Source organism: Apodemus sylvaticus, chromosome 9 (assembly GCF_947179515.1).
Source record: "Apodemus sylvaticus chromosome 9, mApoSyl1.1, whole genome shotgun sequence".
Lineage (NCBI taxonomy): Eukaryota > Metazoa > Chordata > Mammalia > Rodentia > Muridae > Apodemus > Apodemus sylvaticus.
In genome coordinates this window covers 72,418,404-72,436,383 of record NC_067480.1, presented here as the reverse complement: position 1 = coordinate 72,436,383, position 17,980 = coordinate 72,418,404, and the positions used below count along the sequence as shown (strand labels likewise).

The window sequence follows — 17,980 nt, the reverse complement described above, 5'->3', positions numbered from 1 at the left end:
TGAGGAAATGTGACCCCTCTGGGTCTCTTTGGTGAATGAGCTCTGAAAAGTGACGACTTGGGACCCTATAAAAAACAACTGCTCCGTGTTTGGAGGGGTGCCTCAGAGGCCTGCCTCAGGGCTGGGTGGTGTCCAGCACTCCATATGTGTTTGTGTGGCCCTCTTCCCTGACCCCTCCCCAGTGCTACCCCTCTACCCTTTTACCCCCTCAAAGACACCCTGGTCAACTTAGTAATTCTGTATCAAATTACCTAAAAGAGGCTTAGAGTGTGGTTTAGGGGTAGAGCACCCACACACACACACCTAGAATCCCCCAGGGAGGCTTGGGAGTGGAGCCTTCCTCCTAGGATCCCCAGTGCAGCCCTGACTCCAGCCTTTTAGCGCCTCTGTAAAAGTCTAGGCTGGTTTGTAATTCCAGCACAGGAGGCACAGACAGGACGATCTCTGGGACTTCCTGACCAATCAGCAAGTCCCAAGTTCAGTGAAATTGTGTTTTGTTTTAATTGAGCAATTGTTGGCCTCCTCTGGCCTCCACGTGCACATGACCATAGAGAAAAGCCTGGGGTCCCCAGTCTATGTCCAGCCCCACCAGAGGAGGCCTGGACAGGGTGGGGCCTACCTGAATTGGAGGATACCAATATACTTGTCTGATTCCAGAGGATCAGAAACCCCCTCTGATGTGGTTTCAGGATGACTTCAAGGGGATTCTTATATGAAAAGGGTATGCCCATGCTATGGTTCAGGGGGTATTCCATGTAATGAAACATGCCCTGGATAAGAGAAGAGAACAGAGTCACCGTGGCCTGAAGTCACTGCGACAGTCCTGTATGGCCCAGCCAACATCCTTCCAGCATCCTGAAGTGGCATTGAGACTGAGGGGCTTCAGAGACGGTGCAGGGAGAGGCCCAGGGCTCTGCCTAGCTCCAGGTCTTCCTAGGGTACCACAGGGCGCATGTCCTACAGGGAGATCTTCCCTAATGTCTGACTAAGTGGGACAGAATGAAGAGTGTGTTTTTTTTTTTTTAAAAAGACTTTTACAAATTCCTGGTTTATGTGGGGTATGTACATATAAGGTTTATGTGGGGTATGTACATATAAGTGCGGGTTCCCACAGAGGCCCCGGATCCCTTGCAGCTGAAGCTGTGGGTGGCTGTGAGCCACCCAATATGGATACTAGGAACTGAATTCAGGTCCTCTTCAATATTAACTGCTGAGTCACCTCTCCAGCCCTTGATGGTCAGTGTTAATTGTCAGTGACTAAATCTAGAGTTACCCGGGAGACAACCCTCCAGGCAGCCCTGGCAGGGAGTCTCTGGTCTCTGGGTATGCATGATGGGGAGTGTGTTGCTTCTGTTAACTGAGGTGGGAAGATGCAGCCACTGCGGGTGGGGTGGCACCACTGCTTAGGCAGGAGCCTCCAGACTTGTAAGAAAGCAAGATGGAGCTGGCAGCAGCAGCGGCAGGGGCAGCCGCAGCGGCAGCAACAGCGGCATTCCTGCACGGCTTCTGCTTCAAGCTTCAGCCCGAGTCCCTGACTTGATTTTTTCCTGACAGGCTATGACTTGTAAAACCTAGATAAAGCCTTTAATCTCCAGAGTAGCTTTTGGTGGAAGTGTTTGTCACGTCTATAGAAGGGAAGTGGAAAGGAACCAACCTCCTCACTCCCTATAGCCTCGACTTTCAATGTAGGCACTATCCTAGGGCAGCAATAGGACAAGTGACTGGGATCAGGTGTGGCACAGAGTCTCTCAGGGTCCATGATAGCTTTTTTCAAGAGACATTTGCCATTCACGCTGCCCAGATTCCTGTTCTGCACAAGGAGGCTGGCATGACCTTCCTCACAAGAAGAAGATTGGCTCCCTGTTCTTATGTCCTTCTCCTAGGACAGTGACGCCATGCAAGGCAACACAGCATGCTTGGGATGGGAAGCAGGTCAGGAAGATCACGTACAGACCAGCCTGGACCTCATGTGAGTTTCTGCCTGCTGCATAGGCTGGAGGCCAGTGCAGTGCTGGCACACACCAGGAAACAGAGGGTCTCTGTGAGTTCAGGCCAGTATAGACTACAGTGTGAAGCCCTGCTTTAAAAAACTAAATAAAAAGAAGTTCTTGCTGAGAACCAGGGTTCAATTCCCAGCTCCATGTGGTGATGGCTCAAGACTGTAACTCCAGCCCCAGGGATCCATTGCTCCTTTCCACCTCCACATGCACCAGGCAGTGCTGATGGGGTATTGACATACACTCAGGCAAAACACCCCACACATGAAATATATAAACATGCTCACATCCAATTTGGCTGCCTCAGCTCTTGGCTTATAAAGGGCCAATAGTGTTGACCGGAATGGTCACCCTGTGTGGAGGGAGCCAAAAGGAAAGCCCACCTGTAGCTTTACCTCTCTATTCTCCCACCCACTCACCAACCTACCTAGTGATCCACTCACCTACCCACCAATCCATCCATCCATCCATGAATCCATCTACTTATCCATCCATTCATCCACCCAACAATCCATCCACCCAACAATCTATCCAACAACCCAACAAGGGTTGGCCATGGGTGAGGAAAACAAAAGGACTTGGTATAGAGTTAGGGGGCAGAAAATCACCTTCAAAGTTTTGCTTTGGCTGGGGATCAGCAACTGAGTCCTGCATAGGACACCCCAAAGAAAGGTAGGTGGGTAAAGGGGTGAGTGAATGGAAGGGTGAATGTGTGTATATGTATGTATGGATGGATGGATGGATGAATGGGCTGATGGACACATAAATGGATGGATGAATGGACAGATGAATGGATGGTAAGTGGATGAATGGATAGGTAGGTAGACCGTTGGGTAGGAGAATGGATAGACAGATGGGCAGATGGATAGATGCATGTATGTATGAATGAATGGAGGAATGGATGGATGGATGGATGGATTGTTTGATTGTTGGATAAATTGTTGGGTGGATAAATTTTTGGGTGTGTGAATGGATGGTAGGATGGATAGATGGATTGTTGTGTTGGTGGATAGATTGTTGGGTAGATGGATTTTTGGGTGGGTGAATGGATGGATGGATTAATGGATGGATGGATGGATGGATGGATGGATGGATAAATGGATGGATGGATGGATGGATGGGTAAATGGATGGATTAATGAATGGATGCATGGATGGATGGATTGGTTGGTGGGTGGGTGGATGGATGGATCAATGGTGGGCCAGTGAGTGGGTGGGAGAAGAGAGAGGTGGATAGATGGATGGTTGGGTTGATGGATGGGTGGGTGGATAGGTGGGATGAGTGGATGGATAGGTAGGTGTGTGGGAGGGTGGGTGGATGGATGGTTGTTTGACTACCTGGCTGAATGGCTTGATGGTTATGTGGTACATGGATCGAAGATAAATTGAAAATAACCATCTCAGATACAGACAGCAGCCTACATGCCTAACATCTGTGTCATCCCATCATTTTGTAAGTATAGGAAGCAGGATGGGAATTTAAGGGCAATCTTGGCTATGTGACATCCTATCACAAACTGAGAGAGTAATAAACAAACAAACAAACAAACAAAAACCAAAGGAGCTGTCTGTCACAGATGGAGACCCTGTAAGCACGAGACCTAGTCCAAGTCTCTGATGTAACTCTACACGCTGTGCAGTACTCACCACATCATTTTCAACCATGAGTATCCCCACCTGAGACATGGAATGTAAGTGGAAGATGCCTCCTAGTGTCCCTTTCAGGTGACTCTATGAAAACAACAAAACAAAAAGGAAACGGTGCGTGCAAATTAAATACAGAAACATAACTTACCATGAGACACAACACAGTGTCTTGTATCTAGCCCTGAATATAATCTACACCGTTCATCAGACTCAGAAAGGCAATTTTCCTGCCTTAGGAATACAGCAGCCACAGCAGAAGGGGGTCTTCTGGGAGCACAGGGTGTGACACCAACAACTTGGGTCACACAGATGAGCCAATTCTGTCTCTGTAGTCCCTGCTTCATTAGCCCTACATTTTTCTAAGATATGGATATGATATATTTTTAAAGATTTACTTATTTATGAGTCTTAAGGTTTTGAGTGTCTATGTGTGTGCACACCAGACATGCACATCAGATCCCATTCTAGATGGTTGTGAGCCACCATGTGACTGCAGGAAATTGAACTTCTGCAAGAGCAGCCAGTGCTCTTAACCACTGAGGCATCTCCTCAGCACCCCCCCACCCCACCCCCACCCCCACCCTACACACACAATTTTTCAAAAGGGGGTTTTTCTATGTAGCCCTGGCTGTCCTAGAACTTGCTCTGTAACCGAGCTGGTCTTGAACTCAAGATCTGTCTGCCTCTGCCTCTGGATTGCTAGGAGTAAAGGTGTGCACTGCCACTGCCCAGCTATGACATAGATTTTTTTAAAAAAAAAAAAAGATTTACTTTTTAGTCTTTATTTATGCATGTGTGTCTACATGTAGGTGAGTGCAGATGACATCAGAGACCAGAAGAGGGCATCAGATCCCTTGGGGCTGGAGTTACAGGTAGTTGTGAGGTACCTGATGGAGGTGGTAGGATCTGAATTCATTCCTCTGAAAGAAAAGCCAGTGCTCTTAACCAGTGAGTCATCTTTCTAGCCCTTCTGCCCAGGTTTTAGGAGTGAGGTTTCATCTGAGGCTCGGGTTCAGTTGGTGAAACAGTAACCTTATATGCACAGAGCACTGGGGTCCGCGCCCCGCATCCTATAAGCCAGAGAGAGGAGGTGGTGCTGGTCTTTCATCCCAGGACTTGGGACAGGGAACAAGAGGAGCAGGAGTTTGTAGTCTAGGGGCTGGAGAGATGGCTCAGTGATTAAGGGCACTGGCCGTTATTCCAGAGGTTCTGAGTTCAATTCCCAGCAACCACATGGCAGCTCACGCCTGTCTGAAACACCATCTCTAGGTGTTTTGACACCTTTAACAGATACACATACAGGCAAAGCAGCAATGCACACAAAATAAAAAGACACATTTTAAAAAGTTCTCAGTCTGTAGTAATTTAAATTTATAAAAATATCTCTTGACCTGCCCCCCCCCAAAACAAACCCTGAACTTATGCTGAACCTTACAGGCAAATTCAAAATATACATTGAGGTCACCTAAGACTTAAGGCTGCTTAGTCAGGTGGTGGTGATTAACACCTTTAATCCCAGCACTGACGAGGCAGAGACAGGCAGATCTCTGAGTTTGAAGCCAGCCTATTCTGCAGAGTGAGTTCCAGGACAGCCAGGACTCCAAAGAGAAACCCTGTCTTGAAAAACAAAACAAACAAGCAAAACTTAAGCCTGCTCTATGGGTGTGGGCACATACATTTAATCCCAGCACTCTCAAGGCAAATGAGGTGGGTCTTTGAGTTCAAGGTCAGCTAAGGCTAACACAGTTTCAGGACAGCCAGGCTATGTAGAGAGAGCCTATCTCAAAACATCTAGAGCAACAAAAAGACTTAAGTCTGTTATCCAACTATTTGGTCAGTCTGTCTGTTCAGCCTACCTTTTAGAGAACAATGATATAATAACCAACACTGCTATGCCCTCAGTTTCCCACGTAACCATTTTTTTTCAATCTAAGGTAATACACAGCTGTACTTTTTCTTGACAGGGTGCCTGTATTAAAGGAGTGCACCGCCACATCCAGCTATAGACCAATTTTTTTAAATTTGTTTTTTTCAAGACAGGGTTTCTCTGTGTAGCTCTGGTTGTTCTGGAACTCACTCTGTAGACCAGGCTGGCCTCGAACTCAGAAATCCGCCTGCCCCTGCCTCCTAGAGTGCTGGGATTACAGGCATGCCCCACCACCGCCCAGCTAGAACCAATCTTAAGTGATGTACTCTTCCATGCCCTGGATGCAGAGTAGAGAGAGAGAGAGAGAGAGAGAGAGAGAGAGAGAGAGAGAGAGAGAGAGAGAGAGAGAGTATGTGTGTATGTGTGTGTGTGTGTGTGTGTGTGTGTGTGTGTGTGTGTGTGTGTTATGGTGATTGTTTGCTCCAAGCAGTCAAGGTGCTGGAAGAAACCTTAACAACAAACAGCCCACAGATATCACAAGTAGCCTTTGCATGGTTATGGGGATCCAACACATTTCAAACAGCAGGTTAATGCAGATTAAAAAATTTATTGTAATCAGCCTGCTACTGATTGACCAGGGACACAAAACAGACTCAGGAGCTGAACTGCTACCTCAAGCCAGAATATCAAAACCACAAACATCTGTGCCAAGTTATTGTTATATTTTTTTCATCATATGGGATTTAGGGATAGGAGCTAAATCATAAATCATGTGGTTGAATTAGTTCAGCTGATACTGAATGTAGGCTTTACAGTCTAACCAATGAAATCCATTTGTTCTGTTGTGGCTAGGAACAGAAGATGAGTAACAGAAGCTATTCAGATATTGGGAAGCCCCCAGCTCCGCTAGGGACTGGAACCTTGGATTTAGTTTTCCCCATGATTAAAATGGAGTCTGAAAACAAAATGGCAGTACCTAGAAGAGGCTTCTTTTGCTTGTCCCCAACAGCATAGCACTTGATAATGTTCATTTGCTAAAGAGTCATTTGGGGTCAGAAAAGTGATTTCTTCCTTGTAAACCATGTTAGAGATTTCTGTAGAGTCCCTTCTCCATTAGCCATGGGGCTGGTTGCCTTTAATCCCAGCACTTAGGAGGTTGAGGCAGGCAGAACTCTGTGAGTTCAAGGCCAGCCTGGGATACACAATGAGATCCTGTCTTTAAATAAAAAATAAAATAAAGTCGGGTGGTGGTGGCTGCGGAGGCAATGGGGGTAGGGTGGGAGTGGGAATGGGAGACAGGGTGGCGTTAGCGGTGGTGGCACAGCCTGTAATCCCAGCACTTTGGGAGGCAGGGCTGACGGATTTCTGAGTTCGAGGCCAGCCTGGTCTACAGAGTGAGTTCCAGGACAGCCAGGGCTACACAGAGAAACCCTGCCTTGAAAAAAATCAAATCCAAAAAACCAAATAAAATAAAAAATAAAATAAAATATAAAATAAAATAAAATAAAAAGAAACTCTCATACCTTTCCCATTCTGCTTTCTGTAGTGTTCAATAAATGCAGGGCAAAGCCCTTTTTAAATGACAGACATGGGGACAGTCAGTCAAGCAAGCACAGACATATACAACGGATGACAGACATAGCCCAATAATCACAGGCTAGACTGACAAAGATACAGGGAGAGAAGTGGAAAATTCAAATCTGTGCTTGCAGTTGTTCAAATGAATCCAAGAGGACTTTAGTGTTTTCCTTCCTCCGTGGGACACCGTGAACTTTGGTGCCTTTGAGGTTACCTTCCATGGGTTGGCTCACCCAGAGGCAGACACATGGCATGGCTGCAGCTGTCCTGTGGTACATGGGACTGCAGTCAGAAGCTAATTAATACAGTGTCTCTGTAATGTGCCTTATCTATCTGAGTGCCACTCTTAGGCAAGATTCCCACATACGCTTGTCATACTCTTGTCACTATGACAATGAATCTGAGAAAGGGAGCTATAATACGTAAGATTTCTTGTTGGTTATCAGCTGAGAAGTTATAGTTCATAGATTGCCAGCTGTGCTAGGTATCAGTCTGTGGTGGGGCATTAGCATGTAGGGAGGGAGGGGATGTGGAGAGATACACTTATGTCCTGTTAGTTACTACGCTGTGCTAATTGGTTTTTCTCAACTCGACACAAATCCAGATATCCGGATAGGCAAGAGGAAATCTCAATTAAGATGCCTCCATAAAATTTTCTTGTGGGCAGAGCAGTGGGCACACACCTTTAATCCCAGCTCTCAGGAGAAACATAAATCTATGAGGTAAGGCCAGCCTGGTCTACAGATCAATTCTGGGATAGCCAGAGCTGCATAGAGTGACCCTGTCTCAAAAGTAGTAGTCTCTGGGGCTTTTTTGGACCAAGCCAGCCTCCATCTCATAGCTCCTGACTGCTGAGTGCCACCACAGCAGACCAAATGAATAACTCAAGCTTGCCCCCAAATCAGGATCTTCTTGTGTTTTCCTCTTAGCATATTCTACTGGTTTGTACCACAGCAAATGGCTTATTTCTTCACTATAGTTGATGTGGGAGGGCCAAGGCCACTGTGGGCAACTCCTGAACAGACACCCCTCAGGTGCTGTAAGACAGGAGACACAGGGAGCAAACTAGTGAACAGTATTCCTCTCTAGCCTCTGTATTGGCTCCTGCCTGGGTTTCTGCCCTGATGTCCCTTGGTGATCAAGTGTGACCTGATAGGTATGAGGAGAGATAAACTCCTTCCTGCTCAGGTTACCTTTTGGTCATGGTGTTTATAACAGTGAAAGCAATACTGAGACAGAAAGCGGGCGAGGGGGAGAACACCAGAGAGTTTGGCAGGGAACTACACCTTTTGGCCCTTTCAAGTCAGCCACTTCTTCCCATCTCTTAGCTTCCACTGCCTCCCAGGAGTACCACTGAATTATAAGCCCATCGGTGGAGAAATCCAAGGATGAAATCAAAGCCCTATGTCCAAGCAGTCCAGTGAGGAACAAACCTTCACCATACAGCACTTTACAGCACCATACTTTCACCATACAGCACCTGAGACACGTCAGACTCAAATCACAGCTTTTCTTTCACAGAAAGTTTTGGGGTCTTCCTCATGCTTCTGTTCTTCGGCCACATGTCCTCCCATTAGCTTCTTTTCAGGACAGAGCTTTGAGATGCCGTCTTGACATTAGAAGGCAGCCATCTTGAAATCAGTCATGTTGACATTAGATGGCAGATTAGAGGGCATCCATCTTGAAATCAGCCATTTTAGAATTAGAGGCATACATCTTGGCAGTAGAGTTAGCAGGTACCTTAAACTGAGACTTCCTAGCCTCTGGAACTATGAGAGTTTCTGTTTTGTGGGGTTTTGTTTGTTGAGTCAGGGTCTTTCTCTAGAGACGAGGCTGGACTTAAACATGCTATCTCAGCGTGTCACGTGCCTTTATGCCCTCACTGGTCTCCGATCCTCGCCTATCACCCACTCCTGGGTATTTGTTATAGCAACCATAGAAAGCCTAAGACAGGCACTTTTTGGAGACCTGGGTGGACATAATTTTTGTTTTTTTGTTCTTTCCTAACGTATATGGGTGTTTTGTCTGCATGTGTGTCTGTGCACCAAACGTCTGACCCTGGTGGAGATCAAAAGAGGATAACAGATCACCTGGGACTAGAGTTAGAAATGGATACGAGCCACTGGTGGCTACTGGGAATTAAACCTGAGTCTTCTGGAGGAACAACGAGTGCGTGCGTGTGTGTGTGAGTGTGTGCGTGTGTGCGTGTGCGCGTGTGCGTGTGTGCGTGTGTGCGTGTGTGTGTGTGTGTGTGTGTGTGTGTGTGTGTGTGTGATGCACGTGTGCCTGCCTGCCTGTAAACTCTCCCTTGGAATCTTGCTCTATTGCTCGCCTGATCACAGGCCCATGCAGACAGGCCACCCTCCTGCTAGACATGCCTCAGTGGCTAAGACTACCTTTGCTTCGTGCCAATGTCTGTCAGTTTTTGTTTTTTGTTTTGCATTGTTTTAGTTTGTTTTTTTGAGACAAGGTTTCTCTGTGTAGCCCTGGCTGTCCTGGAACTCACTCTGTAGACCAGGCTGGCCTTGAACTCACAGAGATCCTAAATGATCTCCTAAATGAGCTTAGGACAGGAGACGAAGCAGAGGCCATGGGGGACACTGCTTACTGCCTGCCCCACAGTTTGCTCAGCCTGTTTTCTTATATACCCACAACCATCTGCCTCGGTGGCACCACCCACAGTGGGCTGACCCCCTACATCTGTCATCGATCATTAATCATCAGTCAAGAAAACGCTCCACAGGCCAGTCTAGTAGAGGCATTTTCTCAATTGTAGTTTCATCACAAATGGCTGTAGATTGTATCAAGCTGGTGTGAAAGTATCCAGCAATTGGGCCAATGCGTTCTACCAGGGTACTCTGCAGGAGTGTGAATCAGAGCTTATTCACAGAGCTGTTGAGCTCCAACGTTAACTGCCTGACAGACCAGGGAGGTGGGGGCCTTCTCGAGCTGCCTCCACTCTGCTCTTTCCCCAGACACGTACCAGTTTGTCAGTATCCATGAGACGGAATGTGAATCCTCCATTTTCAGAGAAATATATGTTGGTCCCAGGCATCTGGCCACCACGGAGATATGCAAACAGGCTACTGGTCAACTCCTGGGGGAAGAGCACACAGAGGACATCACAAGGACACTCAGTGGTGGACGGCTTTCCTAGCATGGGGATGCCCTGGATTTTATCCCCAGCACCACAGAAACCCAGCTGCTGGCACATGCCTGCTTCCCTGGAGCTTGAGAGGTGGAGGGTCAGGAATTCCAGGTCGACCTTGGCTATATATGAGGATTAGTTCCACTGACCTATTCTTGGGCATCTAATCCAAAACATGAACAACTTTGTGTTTACATGGAAACCTATATACAAGTATAGGGACTGTATACAAATAACTACCCACAGGAACATTCTCCCCTCACACCCGCCCACCCCTACTCCCCACCTCAGAGATATGGTCTCACCACTTAGGTTATCAATACCATAGCTAACAGGAGCACCTGACTGATGTACCTGACTGATGTAGAGTCCACCAACTCCAAACCCTCAAGTGAACACCCTACCTCTGTGGCCCACACATGGGACAGCAGGGGAGGCCACGGCTCTGCCTTTGACAATCAAAAAGGGAAAACAAACAAATTCCTGGGCAGTCTAAAGGGCTGAGGGATGAGCGCACACATGAGACTCGAGTCTCTGGTGAAGTTTGCTGATGAGAGCTCTAAGGCGTCTGTTCAGAGGCCGTGGGGTCTGAGTGAGACCAGAGCCCATGAGCTCGCGTCTGCATTCTCGGTCCCCAGTTGCTGGAGCTGTTTGGGGAGGGTCAGAAGGTGTAGCCTTATGGAGGAAATGTGTCCCTGGGGGTGACAGCAGGCCCCGTTTTCTCTCTCTTTCTTTGCCGCATGCTTGCAGATAAGGATGTGAGCTCTCATCGGCTACCCAAGCGCTGTCCGCTGCCTGCTCACGTGCCCCCACCATAATGGTCACAAACTGGCTCCCTGAAAATGTCAACCCCAAGAAACTCTTCCTTCAGTGAGTTGCCTTGGCATGGTGTGTGATGATGGCGGCAGGACAGTAACTAAGAGATCATTTTGAAGCAGTGAAGTTACTTGGTCTCCAGGGAGGTTGGGTGTGACTGCCGAGGGACTGGAGAAAGGACAGTTCTGTGAAAAAGGACAAGGTGGAGAGCAGCTCCCCACTCAAGTGACAATGGCCCAAGACGATACCGGGCCCAACCTAGAGAAGATTCTTACAAGATAAACAGAAACTTAAGCTCAGCATTCCTCTGAAATCCCTCTGTGCACGTTTCCGTGTCAGGAAAGCATTCCTTCCCTTACCTGGGAACTTGCTCCCGACTAGCTCAAACAGCCTGCTCAGGCCGGCTCGCAGACCCTCCACTGTGAGTTCCTGCGGAGCTGCTGCTCAGCTCTCTGGTGAGAGTTTGCACCCAGGAAGTGCTCTACCTCGCTGGTTTCTCTGTGACTCGCCTACACCTTGCGGAGGTTTAAATACGCTTGGCCCACGGCAAGTGACCCTATTAGGAGGTGAGACCTTGTTGGAGGGAGTGTGTCACCGCACAGACAGGGTTTGAGATTTATTATGCTCAGGTTCCACCCAGCACGGGAAAGACCCTCCTCCTGGCTGCCTGCGCATCAAGATGTAGAGCTCTTGGCCCCTCCAGCACCATGTCTGCCTGCACGCTGCAGTGCACCACGTCTGCCTGCACGCTGCCATGCTTCCTGCCTTGTTGACAATGGACTGAACCTCTGGGAACTGTAAGCCGGCCCCAATTAAATGCTGTACTTTACAAGAGTCACCACAGTCATGTCTCTTCACAGCAGTAAAACTCAAGCTAAGACACGCACGCCCCTTATCCATGCTTTCACTTTTGGTGGGTTCATCGACACTCCTCTTCCTTGAGTAAGCTACAGTTCAGAAATATTATGTGTCGAATCCATAAGTAAGCTGTAAGAAATAGCGCAGGCTTTATACGTCTCAGCCAGTCACCGCGACCTGGAGGCACCGGGCTTCCCTGGCTACAGCCACCTTCTTCCAGTCTGGGACATTTCAGTTCATCCCAGGACTGAGCAGTCCCAGGATGGACGGTTCTGCCCTGACGCACTGGGATGGGGGACGAAGCAAGATCTGTCTCTGAAAAGCCCACCTAGTGAGGAGTTGGTGTGGTGAGGAGAGCTGTGCAAACCCTTGTCTCACACCACCTGGACGGCCATGTTTGCCTCTTCTCTAGGCGATGCCAGATTTTTGCAAGGTTCAAAAATCAACCAATTTGCTTGCCCTGCTCTGAGTCTCCAGTGCCGCGAGCGTGAAGCCAGGGTCATCACTTCTCACATAAAAAAGCCTTCACTCCCCACTGAATCCCCACAGACCTGCCCAGCAGTCTGTACCCGAATCCCATTTCTTCCCAGTGTTCCCACCTGGACAAACTGTCCTCTCATTGGCCATCCTCAGGTGTCTATTATTAGTGTCACACAGTTTCATGGGGCTGTGTTCAAGTGTGATTGCCTGTCTACACTCTCTTTCTCTGTTTGTCTCTGTCTGTCTGTTTCTATGTGTCTGTCTCTGTGTGCCTGTATTTGTGCGTTTGAATATATGTCTCTCTGTGTATGTGTGTCTGTGTATGTCTGTTTGTGTTTCTATCATACTCTGTGTGTTTATGTGTGTGTCTGTGTTTGTGTGTCTGTGAGTGTCTGTTTCTGTCTCTCTCTGTGTGTTTGTGTATGTCTGTCTCTGTCCCTCTGTCTCTGTGTCTGTGTCTATGTCTGTGTGTGTGTGTTTCTGAGTGTTTCTGTCTGTGTGTGTGTTTGTATCTGTCTATGTGTTTGTATCTGTGTGTGTATCTCTGTGTGTTTGTATGTGTGTGTGTTTGTATCTGTGTGTGTGTATCTATGTGTGTGGGTGTGTCTGTGTATGTGTATCTCTATGTGTATCAGTGTGTGTTTGTATCTGCATGTGTTTGTATCTATGTGTATTTGTGTATGTGTGTGTAGGTATGTGTATCTGTGTGTATGTATGTGTGTGTTTATATCTGTGTGTGTGTTTGTATATGTTTGTGTATCTGTGTGTGTGTATCTGTGTATGTATGTGTATCTGTGTATGTATCTGTGTATGTCTGTGTGTGTATATCTGTGTGTGTCTCTGTGTGTGATTATCTGTGTATGTGTATCTGTGTGTGTGTATCTGTGTATCTGTGTGTGTGTATCTGTGTGTGTGTATCTGTGTGTGTGTCTGTGTGTGTGTATCTGTGTGTGTGTGTGTGTGTGTGTGTGTGTGTGTGTGGTACCTTTACTCAGTGATCCCCTTGGCCAGTCTTTACTCCTTTTTGTTTGTTTGTTTCATTCTTGTTTTTGTCTTCTTGTTTATTTTGTTTGAGGTTCTCACTATTTCATCAAGGTTAGTCTCAAACTCATGGATATCTTCCTGTTTCAGCCTTCTGAGTTCTGGGATGCCATGTGTTGGCTACCAAGCCTAGGTTCAGTTAATTTTTTAAAAAAGGTGTTTTGAGCTGGGTGCACACTTTAATCCCAGTACTCAGGAGGCAGAGACAGGAGGACCCCTTGAGTTCCTGGCCAGCCTGGTCTACAGAATGAGTTCCAGGACAGCCAAGGCTATACAGAGAGACCTTGAGTCAAACAACAAACAACAAACAAACAAATGAAGAGTTATATGGGAGATGGCCTGCAGCCTGGACACTACCATTCCTAGGAATTATTGGTTATTGTGCAAAAGCCCCATGCCGGATGTGCGTGTGGGCCTCTAGTCAGGAAGGCCCCGAGACCCCAAACAATCCAGGCTTCTTGGTCATCTACCAGACCTGGCTGACGAGTCCCTATTGCTGGAGATCCACACACCTTGGTCACACAACATAGAATAAGTTAGCTGGATGCTTCCTCCGTGCTGCCTGGCTTTCATAGCTAGGAAGTGTGAGATGTAGGGGTACGGGGGCGGGTACAAGCAACAGTGTGCTTACCTGGCACCCGTGAGTGACAATGCTCTTTGGGGCACGCTGTTCTGGGGTAAGTGACAGTTCTGTCTGAATCTGAGGCCCACTCCACAGGAAGAAAAAATCAAAACCTGAGCTTTTAAACCTGCTTGGAACTCTGGGGTCACAGGCTTGTGGGACCCAAGGCCATAGTTTATCTCAACTGAAAGCATCAAACTATCTCCTAACATCTGTCTACACCAAAGCCAAACACTGCTCTGAGCTCCAGGTATGGGAAACTTCTAAACAGAGAGCAGCAGTGGATGTGGAGACTCGGGCAATACAGCATCTTACTCCTTCTGGGACACAGAGAAGGGCAGAGGAATCTAAAAGCCAGGAGATAAGATGAAGGGCCTAAAAAAGACCATCTTCCAGACTCAGCATCGTTATCATGAGCTCTCTGGGCACTCCACGGTCCGCTGGGGCAGGGCTTGCGTGAGCTGACCTACTGCTGCCCAGCTGTTGACCATCAGCTAGATCCCGAGAAAGACAATCTCTATTGGTATCAGGACCTCTGAAATCCATGACATCACATATAGGCAACAGTGTGACCCACACACCTGTTGCCACCATATTCCTAGAATCCACTTAGTCCACATCCCACTTTTATCTGTGGCTATGTCACTATCCATATATAAAAGAAAGGCCCCTCCGATCTCTCTCTCGTGTTGGTATCAGGACCTGTGACATCACACAGGCCACAGTGTGACCAGCATACCTGTTGCCAAGGCAACAGCCACCATATTCCCAGAATCTACATGGCTCACCTCCCACCTTTACCTGTGACTATGTCAACATCCATATATAAAGAATGGCCCCTCTGATCTCTCTCTCCTCCCCCCTTTCTCTTCCTGCCGCCACCTTGCCCTTTCCTCTCTCAATAAACCTCATGTGGGACAGTTTGGCCTGGTGTGGTATTTCTGGAACTGCGCCATGGTCACAACATTGGTGCTGAGACTTAGGGAATCACTACACAGGGGAGCGGTGGAACCCATGCAGCTGGTGACACCACATGGATGCCACTGCCATCACTGCCTGCAGCCACTGCTACACCACATGGACTCCATCTGCACCCACCATCACCCGCCATGTGGATTTCCACTGCTGCTGCAGACCATCACTGCTGCTGCCCCTGCAAGTCTCACAGACTTCTACCATGTGAGCTTTGCTGCCACGACCTACCACATAGAGCTGACCTCTGGCCACACTGACCACGCGGTTCCACACTTCCTGCTACCCGACTGCAGAAGGCCACTAACACACACCGGCATACTGATTGATAAGGGGTTTCTCCAGTTGGCGGGAGGGAGCCTATATGCCCAGGTAGCACCTGGCCAGCCTCTTCTGGGCTAAGGGGTTGGCTTTCAATGCCTTGGTCCTTATGACCGGCCTCCTGGCTGACCTATGAGTTAAGACACACCCTTGGGTGACTTCCCTTTCTCAAAACCAGTTCATAAATCCCTCAAGCTCTTGCAGATGGCTCAAAAATTTCTGGTACCAGGTTGAATTGCTTTCTGGCAATTTCTGGGAAATTGCTGCAGAAGCCTCTAGTTATTCACGTGATGACCTGAATTTCTAGCTTGGCCATATACTGACCTGTTGCTGAAGAGTTCTTGGGACAGTTTAGTAATGCCCCCATCACTCAGGGTGTGCTCAATTGTCTTCTATCGTACCTCCAGGCACCCCACTGGGATGCCTCCTGGAAAATCGCAAATCTCTGAAATTAATGCCTGATTTGAGGCCCTCAAAACTGATACACCTCTGCACTAAGGTCTGGATTCAATACCCTTTAGATGATAATTCCAAATGGCCACCTAATGGTACGCTAGACCCGATCGTTTTGAGAGCTCTCCCTACATCCTGCCAGCAGTCAGGTAAATGGAAAGAGGTTCCATATATCCAAGCTCTCATCTGTCCTTCTGCTCCTCCTGTTCCCCAACCCAACTTCTCTTAGCCATGCAGCCTACCCACCCTCCACTAGATGTAGATCAAGCTACAATGCTTGATCCAGCCAACAAGCTGCCTCCCCTCCGCCGCAGACCTGTCTCCACACCATCAAAAACCCAAACTGCTGCCTCAGTTTCTCCTTCTCACCAGGATACCCCAGAGCCTTGACCTTTCCAGACTCCTCCCCTCCTGTGCCAGCTGTGGTCTGTCCAAATGCTCTGCATTGGCCCCAGCCTTAGCCCCTCCTATCAGGGGTTCTAAGACCACAGCCAGACCCTTCCCCCCAAGTCCTTCTTTTTCTTCTCCTCCAGGGACACCTGACCAACATTGGTCCTTCCTCTAAGGGAAGTGGCTGGCGTTGATGGTCTGCTCAGAGTACATGTTCCTTTCTCACTGAGTGAACTTTCTCGAATAGAACGCAGGCTGGGTTCCTACACCTCTAACTCCTCCAGCTTACTAAGGAGTACATCACTCAGTCTTATAGCCTGACTTTCCATGATGGTCATGTGATTCTTACTAACAATTTACTTCCAGGTGAGCACTGGCGAGTTTGGGAATGGCAAAAACCACACACAGACGAAATTCACTGAACAGAAAGGACATATAACATCAGATCTGAGGCAGTGTCTGACCAGGATCCCTGATGGGATTACAATTCTGCAGGTGGTATCTTCGCCAGGGACAGGCTTATTACATGCCTTCTGGTTGGCCTAAGAAAGGCAGCCTTAAAGCCAATAATTTTTTTTAAAACTCCAGGAGGTTGTCCAGGACAAACAGGAGAACTCATCTCAGTTTTCAGAATACCTCACAAAGGCTTTATTGCAATACAGTAATCTGGACTCCGAAAACCCAGAAGGTAAGCAACTTCTGAGGACCTACTTTTTTTCCCAGAGCTACCCCGACACAAATGAAAGGACTTTCAGCACCAAGAATGAAAGGGCTTAAAAGGGGGGAGTATAGGGGGTTAGGTGAGTGTGGCTAGGCGGTGTGAGGGAAGGTGTCCAGGCGGGTCCTTGCCTGGGCACCTCTGCCCCTGAGGGACAACACACACACAGACATGGTATAGAACAGAGTTTATTCAGAGTAGGGGATGGGAGTTAGTGGTAGAGAGAGAGAGAGAGAGAGTGAGAGAAAATAGAGAGAATGGAGAGAGTAGAGGCCATGACCACGTGGAGGGGGAAGAGCCCCAGGGGCAGAGAGGTGAGAGAGTGTGGGAGAGCGGAGAGCAAAGAGGGAGAGGAGGAGCAAGTAACCCCTCTTATAGTGGCCAGATCTCTGGGCGGGGCATACCTGGCTTAGACAAAACCCCAACAACAAAAGCTAAACTTAGGTGCTTGGAGAGGGGGACCCTAACTCCACAGGCTGAAGTCTAGCGCTAGCCTTCAAGATGCACCATGAGAGAGACGAGAAAGCCCGAAAACAAAATACTGCATGCCGGCAAAGGCTGCCCGACCAGCTCCACCCCCACCCCGGACCCTGGCCTTCTAAGTCTTAGAGACCACCAGGCCCCTGCTAGAGATGTGGCAAGGGCTTGCACTACCCCCAGCAAGCCAAGAGGGGGTGCCAAGATCATGTCCTAAGTACCATCAGGAGGGACATTAGGCTGCCGATTTGCCCTTGTGTCTGTCACACAGACCAGAGGGACATCGCTCCCAGGTAACCCTCCAGCCAACCTCCTAGGCTTGGCTATAAATGACTGAAGGGGCCGGAGCTCCCTGACATGACCATGCCTATCACTAGCAGGGAGCCCTGGGTAGCCGTCATGGTATGTGGGTGGCCCATCTTCTTCCTCTTGGACACCAGGGCCACTTACTCGGTCCAGATGGAGTTTTGGGAACCCACTTCACCTAGAAGTTGGGATAGAAGGACAACCTTATCTTCCTCATCAGACCCCACCACTTAGTTGCATTTTTAGGGGTGTACCCCTCACCCATTCCTTTTGGTAGTGCCGACATGTCC

General features: G+C 48.3%; 1 protein-coding gene across 1 annotated transcript in view; it reads right to left on the bottom strand.

Moving 5' to 3' along the window:
• The window catches only part of Catsperd (cation channel sperm associated auxiliary subunit delta), a 49,632-nt gene that overhangs the window by 15,115 nt on the left and 16,537 nt on the right, over positions 1 to 17,980 (bottom strand). The window contains exons 7-9 of the mRNA XM_052193665.1: positions 10,072 to 10,185; positions 3,644 to 3,727; positions 620 to 770 (exon numbers count right to left, since the gene is read on the bottom strand). Coding sequence (XP_052049625.1) covers positions 620 to 770; positions 3,644 to 3,727; positions 10,072 to 10,185 — 349 coding nt within the window. The remainder of the gene's footprint in view (positions 1 to 619; positions 771 to 3,643; positions 3,728 to 10,071; positions 10,186 to 17,980) is intronic.